The 21,431-nt window shown below is 48.0% G+C and overlaps 1 protein-coding gene across 3 annotated transcripts in view; it reads right to left on the bottom strand.

The window, feature by feature from the left end:
* Positions 1-21,431, bottom strand: part of SUPT6H (SPT6 homolog, histone chaperone and transcription elongation factor) — an 893,672-nt gene that overhangs the window by 224,270 nt on the left and 647,971 nt on the right. For all 3 annotated transcript variants that reach the window (XM_069226188.1, XM_069226189.1, XM_069226190.1), the window contains exons 26-30: positions 19,917-20,064; positions 19,427-19,569; positions 19,136-19,276; positions 12,288-12,483; positions 11,970-12,208 (exon numbers count right to left, since the gene is read on the bottom strand). In XM_069226188.1, the coding sequence (XP_069082289.1) occupies positions 11,970-12,208; positions 12,288-12,483; positions 19,136-19,276; positions 19,427-19,569; positions 19,917-20,064 (867 nt within the window). The remainder of the gene's footprint in view (positions 1-11,969; positions 12,209-12,287; positions 12,484-19,135; positions 19,277-19,426; positions 19,570-19,916; positions 20,065-21,431) is intronic.

Below are 21,431 nucleotides of genomic sequence, written 5' to 3'. Positions count from 1 at the left end.
TGTAGGAGAGTCCTACAACAGTTTCCTGAGCTTTTCTCCCTAACCCCTGGTCCGACACACCTGTGTACCCATGATGTGGACACAGGAGACAGCATGCCTGTCAAGAACAAAATCTTCAGACAGTCTGACCATGTTAAGGAAAGCATCAAGGTGGAAGTCCACAAGATGCTGGAATTGGGAGTGATTGAGCGCTCTGACAGCCCCTGGGCTAGCCCAGTGGTCTTAGTCCCCAAACCTCACACCAAAGATGGAAAGAAAGAGATGAGGTTTTGTGTGGACTACAGAGGGCTCAATTCTGTCACCAAGACAGATGCCCATCCAATTCCAAGAGCTGATGAGCTCATTGATAAATTAGGTGCTGCCAAATTTCTAAGTACCTTTGACTTGACAGCAGGGTACTGGCAAATAAAAATGGCACCTGGAGCAAAAGAAAAGACAGCATTCTCCACACCTGATGGGCATTATCAGTTTACTGTTATGCCCTTTGGTTTAAAGAATGCCCCTGCCACCTTCCAAAGGTTGGTGAATCAAGTCCTTGCTGGCTTGGAGTCCTTTAGCACAGCTTATCTTGATGATATTGCTGTCTTTAGCTCCACCTGGCAGGATCACCTGGTCCACCTGAAGAAGGTTTTGAAGGCTCTGCAATCTGCAGGCCTCTCTATCAAGGCATCCAAATGCCAGATAGGGCAGGGAACTGTGGTTTACTTGGGCCACCTTGTAGGTGGAGGCCAAGTTCAGCCACTCCAACCCAAGATCCAGACCATTCTGGACTGGGTAGCTCCAAAAACCCAGACTCAAGTCAGGGCATTCCTTGGCTTGACTGGGTATTACAGGAGGTTTGTGAAGGGATATGGATCCATTGTGACAGCCCTCACTGAACTCACCTCCAAGAAAATGCCCAAGAAAGTAAACTGGACTGTGGAATGCCAACAGGCCTTTGACACCCTGAAACAGGCAATGTGCTCAGCACCAGTTCTCAAAGCTCCAGATTATTCTAAGCAGTTCATTGTGCAGACTGATGCCTCTGAACATGGGATAGGGGCAGTTTTGTCCCAAACAAATGATGATGGCCTTGACCAGCCTGTTGCTTTCATTAGCAGGAGGTTACTCCCCAGGGAGCAGCGTTGGAGTGCCATTGAGAGGGAGGCCTTTGCTGTGGTTTGGTCCCTGAAGAAGCTGAGACCATACCTCTTTGGGACTCACTTCCTAGTTCAAACTGACCACAGACCTCTCAAATGGCTGATGCAAATGAAAGGTGAAAATCCTAAACTGTTGAGGTGGTCCATCTCCCTACAGGGAATGGACTTTATAGTGGAACACAGACCTGGGACTGCCCATGCCAATGCAGATGGCCTTTCCAGGTTCTTCCACTTAGAAAATGAAGACTCTCTTGGGAAAGGTTAGTCTCATCCTCTTTCGTTTGGGGGGGGGTTGTGTAAGGAAATGCCTCCTTGGCATGGTTGCCCCCTGACTTTTTGCCTTTGCTGATGCTATGTTTACAATTGAAAGTGTGCTGAGGCCTGCTAACCAGGCCCCAGCACCAGTGTTCTTTCCCTAACCTGTACTTTTGTATCCACAATTGGCAGACCCTGGCATCCAGATAAGTCCCTTGTAACTGGTACTTCTAGTACCAAGGGCCCTGATGCCAAGGAAGGTCTCTAAGGGCTGCAGCATGTCTTATGCCACCCTGGAGACCTCTCACTCAGCACAGACACACTGCTTACCAGCTTGTGTGTGCTAGTGAGAACAAAACGAGTAAGTCGACATGGCACTCCCCTCAGGGTGCCATGCCAGCCTCTCACTGCCTATGCAGTATAGGTAAGACACCCCTCTAGCAGGCCTTACAGCCCTAAGGCAGGGTGCACTATACCATAGGTGAGGGTACCAGTGCATGAGCATGGTGCCCCTACAGTGTCTAAACAAAACCTTAGACATTGTAAGTGCAGGGTAGCCATAAGAGTATATGGTCTGGGAGTCTGTCAAACACGAACTCCACAGCACCATAATGGCTACACTGAAAACTGGGAAGTTTGGTATCAAACTTCTCAGCACAATAAATGCACACTGATGCCAGTGTACATTTTATTGTAAAATACACCACAGAGGGCACCTTAGAGGTGCCCCCTGAAACCTATCCAACTAGCTGTGTAGGCTGACTGGTTCCAGCAGCCTGCCACACTAGAGACATGTTGCTGGCCCCATGGGGAGAGTGCCTTTGTCACTCTGAGGCCAGTAACAAAGCCTGCACTGGGTGGAGATGCTAACACCTCCCCCAGGCAGGAGCTGTAACACCTGGCGGTGAGCCTCAAAGGCTCACCCCTTTGTCACAGCCCAGCAGGGCACTCCAGCTTAGTGGAGTTGCCCGCCCCCTCCGGCCACGGCCCCCACTTTTGGCGGCAAGGCTGGAGGGAACAAAGAAAGCAACAAGGAGGAGTCACTGGCCAGTCAGGACAGCCCCTAAGGTGTCCTGAGCTGAGGTGACTCTAACTTTTAGAAATTCTCCATCTTGCAGATGGAGGATTCCCCCAATAGGGTTAGGATTGTGACCCCCTCCCCTTGGGAGGAGGCACAAAGAGGGTGTACCCACCCTCAGGGCTAGTAGCCATTGGCTACTAACCCCCCAGACCTAAACACGCCCTTAAATTTAGTATTTAAGGGCTACCCTGAACCCTAGAAAATTAGATTCCTGCAACTACAAGAAGAAGGACTGCCTAGCTGAAAACCCCTGCAGAGGAAGACCAGAAGACGACAACTGCCTTGGCTCCAGAAACTCACCGGCCTGTCTCCTGCCTTCCAAAGATCCTGCTCCAGCGACGCCTTCCAAAGGGACCAGCGACCTCGACATCCTCTGAGGACTGCCCCTGCTTCGAAAAGACAAGAAACTCCCGAGGACAGCGGACCTGCTCCAAGAAAAGCTGCAACTTTGTTTCCAGCAGCTTTAAAGAACCCTGCAAGCTCCCCGCAAGAAGCGTGAGACTTGCAACACTGCACCCGGCGACCCCGACTCGGCTGGTGGCGATCCAACACCTCAGGAGGGACCCCAGGACTACTCTAAGACTGTGAGTACAAAAACCTGTCCCCCCTGAGCCCCCACAGCGCCGCCTGCAGAGGGAATCCCGAGGCTTCCCCTGACCGCGACTCTTTGAATCCAAAGTCCCGACACCTGGGAGAGACCCTGCACCCGCAGCCCCCAGGACCTGAAGGACCGGACTTTCACTGCAGAAGTGACCCCCAGGAGTCCCTCTCCCTTGCCCAAGTGGAGGTTTCCCCGAGGAAGCCCCCCCTTGCCTGCCTGCAGCGCTGAAGAGATCCCTTGATCTCTCATTGACTTCCATTGCGAACCCGACGCTTGTTCTAACACTGCACCCGGCCGCCCCCGCGCCGCTGAGGGTGAAATTTCTGTGTGGGCTTGTGTCCCCCCCGGTGCCCTACAAAACCCCCCTGGTCTGCCCTCCGAAGACACGGGTACTTACCTGCTGGCAGACTGGAACCGGGGCACCCCCTTCTCTCCATTGAAGCCTATGCGTTTTGGGCACCACTTTGAACTCTGCACCTGACCGGCCCTGAGCTGCTGGTGTGGTAACTTTGGGGTTGCTCTGAACCCCCAACGGTGGGCTACCTTGGACCAAGAACTGAACCCTGTAAGTGTCTTACTTACCTGGTAAAACTAACAAAAACTTACCTCCCCCAGGAACTGTGAAAATTGCACTAAGTGTCCACTTTTAAAACAGCTATTTGTCAATAACTTGAAAAGTATACATGCAATTTTGATGATTTGAAGTTCCTAAAGTACTTACCTGCAATACCTTTCGAATGAGATATTACATGTAGAATTTGAACCTGTGGTTCTTAAAATAAACTAAGAAAAGATATTTTTCTATATAAAAACCTATTGGCTGGATTTGTCTCTGAGTGTGTGTACCTCATTTATTGTCTATGTGTATGTACAACAAATGCTTAACACTACTCCTTGGATAAGCCTACTGCTCGACCACACTACCACAAAATAGAGCATTAGTATTATCTATTTTTACCACTATTTTACCTCTAAGGGGAACCCTTGGACTCTGTGCATGCTATTCCTTACTTTGAAATAGCACATACAGAGCCAACTTCCTACATTGGTGGATCAGCGGTGGGGTACAAGACTTTGCATTTGCTGGACTACTCAGCCAATACCTGATCACACGACAAATTCCAAAATTGTCATTAGAAATTGATTTTTGCAATTTGAAAAGTTTTCTAAATTCTTAAAAGACCTGCTAGGGCCTTGTGTTAGATCCTGTTTAGCATTTCTTTTAGAGTTTAAAAGTTTGTAAAAGTTTGAATTAGATTCTAGAACCAGTTGTAGATTCTTAAAAAGTATTCCAACTTTTAGAAGCAAAATGTCTAGCACAGATGTGACTGTGGTGGAACTCGACACCACACCTTACCTCCATCTTAAGATGAGGGAGCTAAGGTCACTCTGTAAAATAAAGAAAATAACAATGGGCCCCAAACCTACCAAAATACAGCTCCAGGAGCTTTTGGCAGAGTTTGAAAAGGCCAACCCCTCTGAGGGTGGCAACTCAGAGGAAGAGGATAGTGACTTGGAGGACAATTCCCCCCTACCAGTCCTATCTAGGGAGAACAGGGTCCCTCAAACCCTGACTCCTAAAATAATAGTCAGAGATGCTGGTTCCCTCACAGGAGAGACCAACACCTCTGAAATCACTGAGGATAGCCCCAGTGAAGAGGACATCCAGTTAGCCAGGATGGCCAAAAGATTGGCTTTGGAAAGACAGATCCTAGCCATAGAGAGGGAAAGACAAGAGATGGGCCTAGGACCCATCAATGGTGGCAGCAACATAAATAGGGTCAGAGATTCTCCTGACATGTTGAAAATCCCCAAAGGGATTGTAACTAAATATGAAGATGGTGATGACATCACCAAATGGTTCACAGCTTTTGAGAGGGCTTGTGTAACCAGAAAAGTGAACAGATCTCACTGGGGTGCTCTCCTTTGGGAAATGTTCACAGGAAAGTGTAGGGATAGACTCCTCACACTCTCTGGACAAGATGCAGAATCTTATGACCTCATGAAGGGTACCCTGATTGAGGGCTTTGGATTCTCCACTGAGGAGTACAGGATTAGGTTCAGGGGGGCTCAAAAATCCTCGAGCCAGACCTGGGTTGACTTTGTTGACTACTCAGTGAAAACACTAGATGGTTGGATTCAAGGCAGTGGTGTAAGTAATTATGATGGGCTGTACAATTTATTTGTGAAAGAACACCTGTTAAGTAATTGTTTCAATGATAAACTGCATCAGCATCTGGTAGACCTAGGACCAATTTCTCCCCAAGAATTGGGAAAGAAGGCGGACCATTGGGTCAAGACAAGGGTGTCCAAGACTTCAACAGGGGGTGACCAAAAGAAAGGGGTCACAAAGACTCCCCAGCAGAAGGGTGATGAGACAACCAAAACTAAAAATAGTAAAGAGTCTTCTACAGGCCCCCAAAAACCTGCACAGGAGGGTGGGCCCAGAGCCTCTTCACAAAACAATGGGTACAAGGGTAAAAACTTTGATCCCAAAAAGGCCTGGTGTCATAGCTGTAAACAGCATGGACACCAAACTGGAGACAAGGCCTGTCCCAAGAAAGGTTCCACTCCAAACTCCCATCCAGGTAACACTGGTATGGCTAGTCTCCAAGTGGGATCAACAGTGTGCCCAGAGCAAATCAGGGTCCACACTGAAGCTACTCTAGTTTCTGAGGGTGGGGTGGATTTAGCCACACTAGCTGTCTGGCCGCCTAACATGCAAAAATACAGACAGCAACTCTTAATTAATGGGACTAGAATAGAGGGCCTGAGGGATACAGGTGCCAGTGTCACCATGGTGACAGAGAAACTGGTTTCCCCTGGCCAATACCTGACTGGAAAAACTTACACAGTCACCAAGGCGGACAATCAGAGAAAAGTACATCCCATGGCAATGGTTACTTTAGAATGGGGAGGGGTCAATGGCCTGAAACAGGTGGTGGTCTCCTCAAATATCCCAGTGGACTGTCTGCTTGGAAATGACCTGGAGTCCTCAGCATGGGCTGAGGTAGAGCTAAAAACCCATGCAGCAATGCTGGGTATCCCTGAACTGGTGTGTGTGAAAACAAGAGCACAATGCAAGGCACAGGGTGAAAAAATAGAGCTGGAGTCTGGAAAAATGGCCCAGCCTACCAAGAGAACAGGAAAGTCAGTTGGGAAACCAACTGCAACACAGCAAAAGAAAGGGAACCTCTCTTCTCAGGAAGAAGTTCTGCCCTCTGAGGGAACTGAGCCTTTGGAGCTTGAACCTTATCAGGTTGAGCTCTTAGGCCCAGGGGGACCCTCCAGGGAAGAGCTGTGTAAGGGACAAGAAACCTGTCCCTCTCTTGAAGGCCTTAGGCAGCAAGCTGCTGAAGAGTCCAAAGGCAAGAAAAATGGAACACATAGGGTCTATTGGGAAGATGGGCTCCTGTACACTGAGGCCAGAGACCCCAAACCTGGTGCCACTAGGAGAGTGGTAGTGCCTCAGCTGTTCAGAGAGTTCATCCTAACATTGGCCCATGACATTCCCCTTGCTGGACATTTGGGACAAACCAAGACGTGGGAGAGGTTAGTCAACCACTTCTACTGGCCCAATATGTCCAACATGGTTAAGGAGTTTTGCCTCTCCTGCCCCACCTGTCAAGCCAGTGGTAAGACAGGTGGGCATCCAAAGGCCCCCCTCATTCCACTTCCAGTGGTGGGGGTGCCCTTTGAAAGAGTGGGTGTGGACATAGTTGGTCCACTGGAACCTCCCACAGCCTCAGGAAATATGTATATCCTGGTAGTAGTGGATCATGCTACCAGGTATCCTGAAGCTATTCCCCTTAGGTCGACCACTGCCCCTGCAGTAGCCAAGGCCCTCATTGGTATCTTTACCAGAGTGGGTTTCCCTAAGGAGGTGGTGTCTGACAGAGGTACCAACTTCATGTCAGCATACCTAAAGCACATGTGGAATGAGTGTGGAGTGACTTATAAATTCACTACACCTTACCATCCACAAACTAATGGCTTAGTTGAGAGATTCAACAAGACATTAAAGGGCATGATCATGGGGCTCCCAGAAAAACTCAAAAGGAGATGGGATGTCCTCCTGCCATGTCTGCTTTTCGCTTACAGGGAGGTACCACAGAAGGGAGTAGGGTTCTCACCCTTTGAACTTCTGTTTGGTCATCCTGTAAGGGGACCACTTGCCCTTGTTAAAGAAGGCTGGGAGAGACCTCTCCATGAGCCTAAACAGGACATAGTGGACTATGTACTTGGCCTTCGCTCTAGAATGGCAGAGTACATGGAAAAGGCAACCAAAAACCTTGAGGCCAGCCAACAACTCCAGAAGTTTTGGTATGACCAAAAGGCTGCACTGGTTGAGTTCCAACCAGGGCAGAAAGTCTGGGTTCTGGAGCCTGTGGCTCCCAGGGCACTCCAGGACAAATGGAGTGGCCCTTACCCAGTACTAGAAAGGAAGAGTCAGGTCACCTACCTGGTGGACCTGGGCACAAGCAGGAGCCCCAAGAGGGTGATCCATGTGAACCGCCTTAAGCTCTTCCATGACAGAGCTGATGTGAATCTGTTGATGGTAACAGATGAGGATCAGGAGGCAGAGAGTGAACCTCTCCCTGATCTTCTGTCATCAGACCCAAAAGATGGCACAGTAGATGGAGTGATCTACTCAGACACCCTCTCTGGCCAACAGCAAGCTGATTGTAGGAGAGTCCTACAACAGTTTCCTGAGCTTTTCTCCCTAACCCCTGGTCCGACACACCTGTGTACCCATGATGTGGACACAGGAGACAGCATGCCTGTCAAGAACAAAATCTTCAGACAGTCTGACCATGTTAAGGAAAGCATCAAGGTGGAAGTCCACAAGATGCTGGAATTGGGAGTGATTGAGCGCTCTGACAGCCCCTGGGCTAGCCCAGTGGTCTTAGTCCCCAAACCTCACACCAAAGATGGAAAGAAAGAGATGAGGTTTTGTGTGGACTACAGAGGGCTCAATTCTGTCACCAAGACAGATGCCCATCCAATTCCAAGAGCTGATGAGCTCATTGATAAATTAGGTGCTGCCAAATTTCTAAGTACCTTTGACTTGACAGCAGGGTACTGGCAAATAAAAATGGCACCTGGAGCAAAAGAAAAGACAGCATTCTCCACACCTGATGGGCATTATCAGTTTACTGTTATGCCCTTTGGTTTAAAGAATGCCCCTGCCACCTTCCAAAGGTTGGTGAATCAAGTCCTTGCTGGCTTGGAGTCCTTTAGCACAGCTTATCTTGATGATATTGCTGTCTTTAGCTCCACCTGGCAGGATCACCTGGTCCACCTGAAGAAGGTTTTGAAGGCTCTGCAATCTGCAGGCCTCTCTATCAAGGCATCCAAATGCCAGATAGGGCAGGGAACTGTGGTTTACTTGGGCCACCTTGTAGGTGGAGGCCAAGTTCAGCCACTCCAACCCAAGATCCAGACCATTCTGGACTGGGTAGCTCCAAAAACCCAGACTCAAGTCAGGGCATTCCTTGGCTTGACTGGGTATTACAGGAGGTTTGTGAAGGGATATGGATCCATTGTGACAGCCCTCACTGAACTCACCTCCAAGAAAATGCCCAAGAAAGTAAACTGGACTGTGGAATGCCAACAGGCCTTTGACACCCTGAAACAGGCAATGTGCTCAGCACCAGTTCTCAAAGCTCCAGATTATTCTAAGCAGTTCATTGTGCAGACTGATGCCTCTGAACATGGGATAGGGGCAGTTTTGTCCCAAACAAATGATGATGGCCTTGACCAGCCTGTTGCTTTCATTAGCAGGAGGTTACTCCCCAGGGAGCAGCGTTGGAGTGCCATTGAGAGGGAGGCCTTTGCTGTGGTTTGGTCCCTGAAGAAGCTGAGACCATACCTCTTTGGGACTCACTTCCTAGTTCAAACTGACCACAGACCTCTCAAATGGCTGATGCAAATGAAAGGTGAAAATCCTAAACTGTTGAGGTGGTCCATCTCCCTACAGGGAATGGACTTTATAGTGGAACACAGACCTGGGACTGCCCATGCCAATGCAGATGGCCTTTCCAGGTTCTTCCACTTAGAAAATGAAGACTCTCTTGGGAAAGGTTAGTCTCATCCTCTTTCGTTTGGGGGGGGGTTGTGTAAGGAAATGCCTCCTTGGCATGGTTGCCCCCTGACTTTTTGCCTTTGCTGATGCTATGTTTACAATTGAAAGTGTGCTGAGGCCTGCTAACCAGGCCCCAGCACCAGTGTTCTTTCCCTAACCTGTACTTTTGTATCCACAATTGGCAGACCCTGGCATCCAGATAAGTCCCTTGTAACTGGTACTTCTAGTACCAAGGGCCCTGATGCCAAGGAAGGTCTCTAAGGGCTGCAGCATGTCTTATGCCACCCTGGAGACCTCTCACTCAGCACAGACACACTGCTTACCAGCTTGTGTGTGCTAGTGAGAACAAAACGAGTAAGTCGACATGGCACTCCCCTCAGGGTGCCATGCCAGCCTCTCACTGCCTATGCAGTATAGGTAAGACACCCCTCTAGCAGGCCTTACAGCCCTAAGGCAGGGTGCACTATACCATAGGTGAGGGTACCAGTGCATGAGCATGGTGCCCCTACAGTGTCTAAACAAAACCTTAGACATTGTAAGTGCAGGGTAGCCATAAGAGTATATGGTCTGGGAGTCTGTCAAACACGAACTCCACAGCACCATAATGGCTACACTGAAAACTGGGAAGTTTGGTATCAAACTTCTCAGCACAATAAATGCACACTGATGCCAGTGTACATTTTATTGTAAAATACACCACAGAGGGCACCTTAGAGGTGCCCCCTGAAACCTATCCAACTAGCTGTGTAGGCTGACTGGTTCCAGCAGCCTGCCACACTAGAGACATGTTGCTGGCCCCATGGGGAGAGTGCCTTTGTCACTCTGAGGCCAGTAACAAAGCCTGCACTGGGTGGAGATGCTAACACCTCCCCCAGGCAGGAGCTGTAACACCTGGCGGTGAGCCTCAAAGGCTCATCCCTTTGTCACAGCCCAGCAGGGCACTCCAGCTTAGTGGAGTTGCCCGCCCCCTCCGGCCACGGCCCCCACTTTTGGCGGCAAGGCTGGAGGGAACAAAGAAAGCAACAAGGAGGAGTCACTGGCCAGTCAGGACAGCCCCTAAGGTGTCCTGAGCTGAGGTGACTCTAACTTTTAGAAATTCTCCATCTTGCAGATGGAGGATTCCCCCAATAGGGTTAGGATTGTGACCCCCTCCCCTTGGGAGGAGGCACAAAGAGGGTGTACCCACCCTCAGGGCTAGTAGCCATTGGCTACTAACCCCCCAGACCTAAACACGCCCTTAAATTTAGTATTTAAGGGCTACCCTGAACCCTAGAAAATTAGATTCCTGCAACTACAAGAAGAAGGACTGCCTAGCTGAAAACCCCTGCAGAGGAAGACCAGAAGACGACAACTGCCTTGGCTCCAGAAACTCACCGGCCTGTCTCCTGCCTTCCAAAGATCCTGCTCCAGCGACGCCTTCCAAAGGGACCAGCGACCTCGACATCCTCTGAGGACTGCCCCTGCTTCGAAAAGACAAGAAACTCCCGAGGACAGCGGACCTGCTCCAAGAAAAGCTGCAACTTTGTTTCCAGCAGCTTTAAAGAACCCTGCAAGCTCCCCGCAAGAAGCGTGAGACTTGCAACACTGCACCCGGCGACCCCGACTCGGCTGGTGGCGATCCAACACCTCAGGAGGGACCCCAGGACTACTCTAAGACTGTGAGTACAAAAACCTGTCCCCCCTGAGCCCCCACAGCGCCGCCTGCAGAGGGAATCCCGAGGCTTCCCCTGACCGCGACTCTTTGAATCCAAAGTCCCGACACCTGGGAGAGACCCTGCACCCGCAGCCCCCAGGACCTGAAGGACCGGACTTTCACTGCAGAAGTGACCCCCAGGAGTCCCTCTCCCTTGCCCAAGTGGAGGTTTCCCCGAGGAAGCCCCCCCTTGCCTGCCTGCAGCGCTGAAGAGATCCCTTGATCTCTCATTGACTTCCATTGCGAACCCGACGCTTGTTCTAACACTGCACCCGGCCGCCCCCGCGCCGCTGAGGGTGAAATTTCTGTGTGGGCTTGTGTCCCCCCCGGTGCCCTACAAAACCCCCCTGGTCTGCCCTCCGAAGACACGGGTACTTACCTGCTGGCAGACTGGAACCGGGGCACCCCCTTCTCTCCATTGAAGCCTATGCGTTTTGGGCACCACTTTGAACTCTGCACCTGACCGGCCCTGAGCTGCTGGTGTGGTAACTTTGGGGTTGCTCTGAACCCCCAACGGTGGGCTACCTTGGACCAAGAACTGAACCCTGTAAGTGTCTTACTTACCTGGTAAAACTAACAAAAACTTACCTCCCCCAGGAACTGTGAAAATTGCACTGTGTCCACTTTTAAAACAGCTATTTGTCAATAACTTGAAAAGTATACATGCAATTTTGATGATTTGAAGTTCCTAAAGTACTTACCTGCAATACCTTTCGAATGAGATATTACATGTAGAATTTGAACCTGTGGTTCTTAAAATAAACTAAGAAAAGATATTTTTCTATATAAAAACCTATTGGCTGGATTTGTCTCTGAGTGTGTGTACCTCATTTATTGTCTATGTGTATGTACAACAAATGCTTAACACTACTCCTTGGATAAGCCTACTGCTCGACCACACTACCACAAAATAGAGCATTAGTATTATCTATTTTTACCACTATTTTACCTCTAAGGGGAACCCTTGGACTCTGTGCATGCTATTCCTTACTTTGAAATAGCACATACAGAGCCAACTTCCTACAATTGCTTACAAAATATTATACAGAAAATATAATCCTAAAACTGGACAAACACTTAGGTTTATATACTGCTCTTAGTATACCCATATGTACCTCAGTATTGATCCAAAGTGTAGAGCCCAAGCTGAAGGCATTCTCCTTGCCCTCCTCACGCACATCGACGTGCTGGTAAATACCCTCATTTATCTTCCAAGTGACAGTCAGATGATTTTCCCCTTTGCTGCTTGGCCGGATGATGACATCGCCTTGGTCCATCGACTCCATCATCTTCTCAGCCTGCTTAAAGTTGATATTATGGAAAGCGGGGTGTGCGATCACCCTCTTAATGTAAGCTGTGGGAGAGAAACACATTTAATTGTTCTGCTAGTGCTGCATCACTGAAGTAGTTGTCAGGGAGGGGATAGCACTCACTTGTACGCAACTGCTTCTTCTTTAACTCCTCCTCCTTTTTCTGATCAGCTGACTCCGAATCAAAGTCGTAGTAAGTGTCCTTTGGTAACTTCCACTCATTGTTCTTATCCATCAAGTCGGATGTCCTGCAGGTCATGTCCACACTGAATTTCTCAATGTCAATCTTCATAATCCGACAGTGGATAGTCATTCCAACCTAGAGAAGCACAGGTAAAACTCAGAGATAGGACAAGAAAACTTATGGGAAAAGGAATTTCCCCGTATAAAACAAGTGAATTAGTCAACCAGGAGGGAACTAAGATAGATTCAATTTAAGCAGCAAAGAAGTTTTGGAAACAAAATTAGAGAAAGAAGAAAAAGCACCAGACAACCTGTGAAGAGGTGATAGAAGCGCAGACAGCATCCAGAGAGGTAACAGGGCACAAATAATAGGAGAAATGTAACTAACACAAAGAAAACCCCGTCAAGTAAAGTATGAAGTTAGGAGACTTGGAAATATTTTGAAATAAATATCAAGAAACCGGAAAACAAAAATGGAGAACTGGAGAGATGCACAGACTTACCAAGATACACAAGAAATTGCAGATAACTATTTCACAACAACAGAAAAGGAAATAAAATGCAAGGAAAGCTTCTTGATTCTACTATCCTCATCCAAAAACTGTACAGCAACACTGAAAGTATTAGCCTCTGTGGGAGGGAAGGAACTCTATGGAAAGTCATGTGTAGTAAATGGGCTACCTTAAAGGGGGTGTGGTGATGGGATGTCGTGTGTAGAATGGTGGGGCTGTGTGGTTCCAATTCCCTGCGTGGAATGTGGAACCTTGGGGGGCAATGGAATAGCGGCAGTTATTACAGGGACGGGAGATGAAGAATAAAGAGGAAACTCTGGTGTCGTCTTCCTCTCACGTGGCTTGCGGAGGGTGGAAGCAGCAGTGTAACCACCTAGCTCCAGCAAGCCTTGGCCAATGTGAGGCCATGTATCCTGCAAATACCCGACTGAAGGGTTTCAATTGGTTCTCCAAGCGGAGAGGATGGCCCACAACCTCTGACAAAGAGAAGCAGCCCTAGGTGCGACGAGGACTGAAAGTGGACAGCTTGCCACCAATGTGGCTCAGATGGATAACATTCTGTTGCAGCAATAGAGGAGCCAGGAGTAGCCTGGACAAATGCAGCATAGAGACTGAAACAAACCCCAAGCGGTACCCAGGGAGTGACGGCCGAGAACCGGCCATCAGCGACACCACACAGCAAGGACATATCCCAGTCCGAGCACCGATTTCCTGGCTGAGATGATAAGGGTAAGGCCTAAAGACCCCTGCGAATATAATTTTGGTCTTAAGGTACCTCTACCAGAGATAGCAAGGGGGTGGGGCACCTCCCATCTCTCCTTCTCCACTCTGAGGAAGGAATTAGCTGGTTTAAAAAAAACTCTGGGCGTCGACAATAGGGCCTGATAAAGCACCAGCTCTACATGGGAAGGCAGCAAGACCTCTGGGCCCCGGGGGACATAACCCTACAGGCAGAATTATTGAATCCAAGGGTGCGAGGAGGAAGAGAACCCCTTCCTTTATCCTTTACACAATACTGGGCAGAGGGTACAGGAAGATATGCCATGTCTAGTGACAAAAGCACCATGAAATTGGCCCTGAAGGTCCCACAGCCTAATTGAGGGCCCTAGACAAAGAACCAATGACTGGCCCTCAGGAGTCATGGTGAGGAATGTTGAGGGAGCAGTGGCTGCAGTAAATAAAGAGGGCCATAAGTCATAACAGTGTAAAAACCACAGCCCTGTCAGCAGTGGCTGTGAGTACATCTACCTCACAATGAGACAAGGCCATTAGAGCACTCAGTTGCTCAGTCGACGACACCAGTGGCTAAGTGGAAGACAGATCTTTGTACTTCCGAGAGGGGAAAGGAGAGAAGATGGTGCGTAACAAACCTGCACAGCTGCAGGGAGAGGACAAGCAGACAGGGCTGGGAGAAGCAGCTCAACACTCATCGACGGCATCAGAGAAAGGGCTGGAATCACACTGTGAGAATCCTAGCAGCTATTAAAGACACCAAAGAGGAGTTGGTGATAAAGACTGAGACAGTAGCTCATGATGTGAACCTCCTTAGGGAAGACCATGCAAAGCTGGTTGTCAGGTGGCAGAAAATAGAGTAGACTCTGGTGCTAATCGCATATCACAGCTCAAAAATGAAATGTAGCCGTGGGGGAGGGGGGAGTGAGGAAATGGGGGTTTGATGAGGTGGAAGGCTGATCACAGAGAAACGTCAGAGCCGTGGGTCTCCCGAAAAGAGCGGAGGGCCCTTCAATGGAGCTGTTCGTAGAGGACTGGTTTGCCACAGTGATTCTGGATGGGAATCCTTGCAAATGGTTCACTGTGGAGAGGGCCCACCGGGTGCCAGGTGGGCTGCCACACCCAGGGCCTCCCTTAGGGCAGTGGTGGCAAGACTCCTAAACTACAGGGACAGAGATGCGATCCTGCAGAAGGCTTGATCACATGGACCATGAGAGGCATAGGGGGCCTCAGTCACTCTTTATCCGCACTATACCATGGTGGTGCAAAGACAAAGAGACGTTTATAGCAGTTAAGACACCTATGGACCTTGGGATATAGAATATGAGTTGTTTTTCACTATGTCACACTAGATGGTGACATATACCTTTTTCTCGACCCCAGCAGAGTTCTGGGAGTGGCTGAAACACAGAGGATAAACCCCACTTAGTTTGTCAGGAAGACTGCCCTACATCAGGGTGGAATGACGCAAAGAGACAAGACAAACCGCAGAAAAGAATGACCCAGAGGCCATCCAGAGAACAGGCAGAGACTTAGTGAGCAAAAACAGTGAAGGCACTGCACTGTGAGCAAACCACACAAGTGGGCACCAGGGGGTCCATCCTCCGAGGCAGTGGGCAAGACTCGTGAGAGAAGTCTGAGCCTGGAGCCTCAGATAGTGAGATACCACCCCCATGGGTGACACCCATGACTTCAGGGGAAATAATATGATCATCACCAGAGAAGAGGATGATATAGGGAACTGCCTCCTCTCGATCTGGCTCAGACTTTGGTAGTTGGGGAGCTGATCAGGGACAATCTTCTCATACCTCACAGACCCCATCTTGCTGTCGCAGACTCTGGACTTTCAGCAGACAATGAGGATTAATTCAGGTTTTGGGATGAGGGTGGTGCGAATGACGTACTGTGAACTGGGGCGAGGGGGCATTTGTACAACCGCAGCAGGGGAAAAGTAGGGAGGGGTGGGAGTTGGGGGGTTGCTTTCAAGTTGCTATGTTTTGTGAGGGGATGTGCTTGGGAGGTCACAGAGCTTACAGAGAAGGGATTGGAGGAACAGCTGGAACACAACACACCAATATGGGAGCAAATGACCTTATTGAGATGGAATGTTAATGGACTGGGCCATAAAATTAAACGGGGACTAGTAGCAAAAGTGCTCTCAAGATACTCAGCTAATGTGGTATTTCTGCAGTAAACTCATACGCAGGGGAACCATGCATCACCATTGGAGCGAGGGAAATACAAAATGGTGGGACATGCAAGGTTCATCGTGGGAACTGGGGGTTGGGGGGAGGGGGGGGGGGAAACAGCACTGATCAAAATGTCCCTCCTCTGTGCGGTGACCAGACTATGGCTGGACACCACAGGCTGATATCTAACGATGGGGACTGGAGGGCGAGATGCTCGCACTGATTAATGTATATACATCCTTCCAGGACTCCAGATGGAAATCCTTCAGGTGTTGAGTCAAATAATAGCGGAGGTTCTACAGGCCACGACCCTACTGGAGGTGATTTTAATAAGATCAGGGACCCAAGAGTTGATAATACACATGTTAGACCAATATAGACAGTCAATAGGGGGAGAATTAAGCAGACTTTTATGCAGGCACTTGGGACGGTGGGGGTATATGGTGCTCCCTACATGAACAGGATACAGGTTACTCCTATTATTCGGGCGCACAATATGAACTCCAGAAGAGTTCATGCCTGAAGTGACTCACCATTGACTTACAGAAGCGACATTCAGGGCGAAGTGGATATCGGACCATTTGCTATGGGAATTCAAACTACAGGCCTCACGTGTGAAAGGGATGAGTAAAAGGGGAATGGGAGCTTGGCAGTTGACCTCCCCGGTGGAAGTGGAGCAACCTTCCAAGATCATAGATTTGTACTTCCTAGAAAACACAGAAACAGCTGGTGGTGCAGCCATTCTATGGGAGACCTATAAGGCAACAGTATGGTGGGAAATACCTCGGGGGAAGTGGCAAAAAAGGGAAAAGAGCGTGAGTGTCTGGAGTTGGAGAGGGAAATCTGACTGTTGGAAGACAGACAGGCTCAAACTCCATTCGATGAGATAAATCAACGATTGGTAAGGAAGCAAGGAGAATATAGAACAGTGGCAACTAATGAGGTAAAAGATGTATCTGGCCCTACAGAGGAGACTGTATGAAGCAGAGGACAAGGCAGGTAAACTAGCAGTGATAATACTGCAAGAGTCATGGCAGGGTACTTAAGGGATTTCTACACAAGAGGCTCCAAAAGAGAGGAATCTGAGATGAGGGTATTTCTCAAGAACTACCCCTGCAGGAAATTAGACAGGGGAAAGGTGCTGGAGGAGGATTTGATGGAGGGAGAGGTGCGTTTGGCACGCACAATTACAGTCTGGGAAGGCCTACCAGTGGAGTACCTGTGCCAACTATCTGCAAAACTTGTACTTCTGCTCCACAAGATGGGATGTTGAAGTGTATGAGGAAGGGTGAACTCCCCCAACACTTTAGGATGGCAACAGTGCTCCCTGTTTTAAAACCAAGGAAACCCCCAGACAGATGGGACTCCTATAGACTAATCTCCCTCCTGAATGTCGATGAGAGAATTCTAGCAAAAGCCCTAGCAAACAGATTGAGATGAACGATTATGGACTTGACACAACCAGACCAAAATGGGTTTAAGCCTCAGAGATCCACTAGAATTATACTTAGGAGACTACAGAATAATATGGATGTGGCTAGAGGTACCACTTGCTGTAGCCTCACTTGACGCCCATAACGCATTTGCACCATAGAATGGCTATGTTTACTGTCTTGGAGAAAATGGGTTTTGGGCCACACTTTTTGGCCTGGGTTTGTCTGCTAAACATGAAGCTTCAAGCGCCACTTAAGGTAAGCAGGGTCCTCTCAGTGGCATTCCAGATTGGGAAGGATATGCTGCAGGACTGCCCACTCTTGCAGATGCTATTTGCACTGGCGCTAGGATTGGAAAGGGGACCCCACCCCACGGGAGGATCATATCTCACTCTATGCAGATGAAATGCTATTGTATCTAGCTAACTGAGATGGTACTTTGGAAAGAGTGGGCGAATTATTTACAATTTAAATGGAATCAATGATTGGGTATATGCACAAATGGAGGCCCCTACGTTTAGATTAGACAGAGAGATGATGGAAGGGAAGGGTTATTTGCATGCTCTTTATGTAGAAAGCTGACCGAGAATGCCCCTACTATGATGAAGGCGACCGTCACGATATGGTGCGAGCTGCACAGAGGGATGGGACGGCAGAGGCGCCTCACCCCAGGGACTCCAATGGGGCTGGGCACATGACTAAGAAGTATCTGGCCTTACTTGCTTCTGCCATTAGGGCATAATAGGGCTTAGCATGCTGGTTGATATGTGGGATGCTAATGGGATGGTATTCTTCCCACATCTTCAAGCAAAATACAAGATGCCGCTCTCCCAGGTATTCAGTCATCTCCAGCTGAGGCATGCGTTGAAGGCAAGGATCGTACCAGATGAGGAAGTGATGGAGGCCTGACCTCTGGAGAATAGACTGTTAGAGGGGCCAATACTCACCAAAATGACCTTTGAGGGTGAGACGGCAGAGGGACGTCAGAGGCTTAGGTGATGAGGACTGGGGCGAGGAGTTGCTATTCCCCAGGCAGGTAGCGAGTAAGGCTCGTTACACATTGATAAAACTAAAAATCCTGCACAGGGCCTATTATACCAGAGTTCTACTCCATAAACTGGAGAAAGTGTTGGATGAGAACTGTTAGCCAGGATGTGGACATTCCTTCATATTCTCTAGAACTGCCCGGTTTTCTGTGAATTCTGGGAGGGAGTGACTCGACTGATATTCAGATAACTCTGTAGACCCCATTGAAGTTGCTAGGGATATGGAGCAAGTCTGATGCAGCTTCCTACCAGCACATTTTATTTAAACTGGGCCTCCTCCTAGCCAAGAGAGAAGTAGCACATAAATCTGGCTCCTAAGTGGCTCCTATGGTGTGAGACTGGGAAATGGAAATGAATATTAGCTATGCACAAGAAAAGATGATCTATAAGGGAAGGGGATGCCCAAATAAATTTGACAAGATTTGGAAAGGATCGATGTATGATGTTAAGGATAATTTAGAAGGTGACATCAGTGTGTGGGAGGGTGGAGGATTATTGGGGAAATGGTTGTTGAGATAACTTGCATATGTATGTTTTATTGTTGGGAAATCAATATAATACTATTTTAAAAAGAAACAGGCTTTGGGTTAACTTAAACATTTTTATTTAAGAGGTGTACCTCCCTAGCAGAAGGGAAATCAGAACACCAAAAGAAAAAAATATTTACAGTCAACCAACAACAAAGTGGGTTCCGCTGGCAGTTACAATATGAATAGAAACATGCGAGTATCATGGCTAACCTTCCTATTATGACAGATGACAAGAACTTCAATTTGATACGCATCTTCTTAAGGAGGTGCATTAATTTGATTAGACAGTATTAAAGATCCAATAAAAAATGGATGGTCTCAAAGTCTATGTTAAGTCTTCTCCTACCTTCACTCTCTCTTCTGGACGTTTCACAACTTTGTCACTCAGGAACTTAGTAGGTACAAAGCCAGTTACCCCGTTATCAAGTCGAGCCTTCACCCCGATTGCCTGACCTGGGCAAGAACCACTGTCAAAGTGATTCCAAACCTGGAACACAGGAGGAATACAACCTTCAGAGATGACCCACAACAACAAACAAAACTGAATAGTGGACCTTGTAAATACCATCTTAATAGTACTTTTTGGAAGTATATTTTAACCACAAAGAAAATCTTTCCAAACTCGACTGTGCCATACCTCGCTGAGTTCTGGAAAATTATCCTGTTGACAGAAAGGGCACTGCCAGAGGCCAGTGTCATCATTCCTAATAGCCTGATCATAGCTCTCGCCCTGAGGTCGTCTGTGTGCAATGCCAGTCACGTTACAAGTAATCAGCTTTCCTAAAAAGAAACAAAGAATTTGGTACTTGCTGTTACAATGTTTATCCAGGAGTAGGATAACCTTCTATATACGTCTAAAGTACTCAATGTTTTGCGCTACTATCACTCTGTTCTGCTAATCCATGCCCCAATATTCACTTCCTAGTTTAGTAGATCAGGAGTGCTCTTTCTAAAGCCGAGAAATACCTTGTTTCATTATATATTCTTTTTACTCATTATCCAACCCAAAACATAAATGTTTTCAGCCTTTTAAGATACATTTTTTCTGATGTTTTGCAAAAAACGATTATATGATTGTATTTAGTCGGTTGAGAATAAAACATGCAGTAATTATTTAGCAGACCTACCAATATAGAAGGTTTCTGGTGTTTCTTTGGACAACATGTTAAAATTTTCTTCTGTGTTCGGAGAGCGGAAGGGGGTTCTCAGGTCCTTATACCTGCAACTCAGTTCAGCTCGAATATCATATAAAGTGATGTGCTTGTCACCATAGCCCTGAAAGTATGAAAACAAATACACTTATCCACAGCGTATTGAACTATCAAATGTTGCAATGCTCAAGCACTCTAAGCTGGCAATACAATCTTGAGTATGGATTCAACAACAAAGGTTAACCAATGAATACCGCATGGCAGAGGCAAGAATACCACTTAGTGCTTAGTGTTCTGGTCTATCTGCATGACACTACATAATAAGATGGCAGACCTGTGATTCTATGGAAGCACAACCAGCTGGGCTTTGACATCAATAGCAGAAATCATAAAGCCTGGTGTGAAGGGTGCAAGCATGTCAAGGGAAATTACTATTTGGCTGTTAATATTGACAGTCATGTTTGCATGGCAAAGACTGGGCATACCACAAAGAAGAACATGGAGTGGTCAAACTGCTCATCAGGTGTGGTTAGTATTGGGGGAGTGAAAATGAGCCATGCAAAGCACGCTTCCAATGGAAGAACTGGCAGTTTAGTATTTTAGCTTCTAGGACTAAGTCAATGGCAAGTATGGCAAGCTGGCACAAGGGAAAATCATTGGTATTTACTGTAGGAAGCTGGCTCTTCATATAAAATACCTAAAAGAGGTATGCAGTGTAAAGAGTCCAGGTATCCCTTATAAGTGGACAGGGGCTTGCTCTAGCAATCGAAAGGTGGTCTATCTGGGGTAGTATAGTCGAGGAGCCTTAGGCTTATCAGAGAGGAATGTTAGAAATTCACTGCATACAAACAGTCAATGAATGATACACACACACTGGATAAGAACATCCACACCTATTTAGAAGTATTATCATTTTTATATATTTTTTGACACCAAGAACGTCATAAATGGATAACTACTGTGAGTTACCACTTTTTAAGTATACAGAAAATAAACTTGCATTGACTTTAACATGGTAATGGGGAATAAACATACTGCTGAGGGTCACTTAGCAACGACTTACAGGACTGTTCCCCGGGACTTAAGGTGAGCATGGGGCAAGGTCCAAGGCAGCACCAACAGGTAGCCTCGGGCATAATGGGTTAACTGGGGCATCCGGGTGCAGATGTGCTTTTCATTGCCGGGTGCCCTGTTGATTTCAATGGGAAAACAGTCCTGGTAAAGAGTGACTGCAAGTATGGACTGGAAGGTCATTCTGGTGGACCCCACAGGGGGGCTCTGATCTCGAAGATCCTGGGCAAACAAGGACACCATCAGTCCACGGCAATTCGGGCAGGGGGGTGGTGGGGGGAGTTTGTGGGCAGTGGTGTTTTGTCAGGTGGGGTCGCACTGTGGGAGGCACTTGTGGTTTCTGTGTTACCTGCAAAAGAGGCTGCAGGCAGGAACTAGGGGTCCAGTCTGGCCAAATCCAAAGGAGGGCTTAGCCCTAGA

This window comes from Pleurodeles waltl, chromosome 3_1, assembly GCF_031143425.1.
Source record: "Pleurodeles waltl isolate 20211129_DDA chromosome 3_1, aPleWal1.hap1.20221129, whole genome shotgun sequence".
NCBI classification, from domain to species: Eukaryota; Metazoa; Chordata; class Amphibia; order Caudata; family Salamandridae; genus Pleurodeles; species Pleurodeles waltl.
The sequence above is the reverse complement of the archived record's forward strand: the minus strand, read 5'-3'. Positions and strand labels throughout refer to the sequence as shown.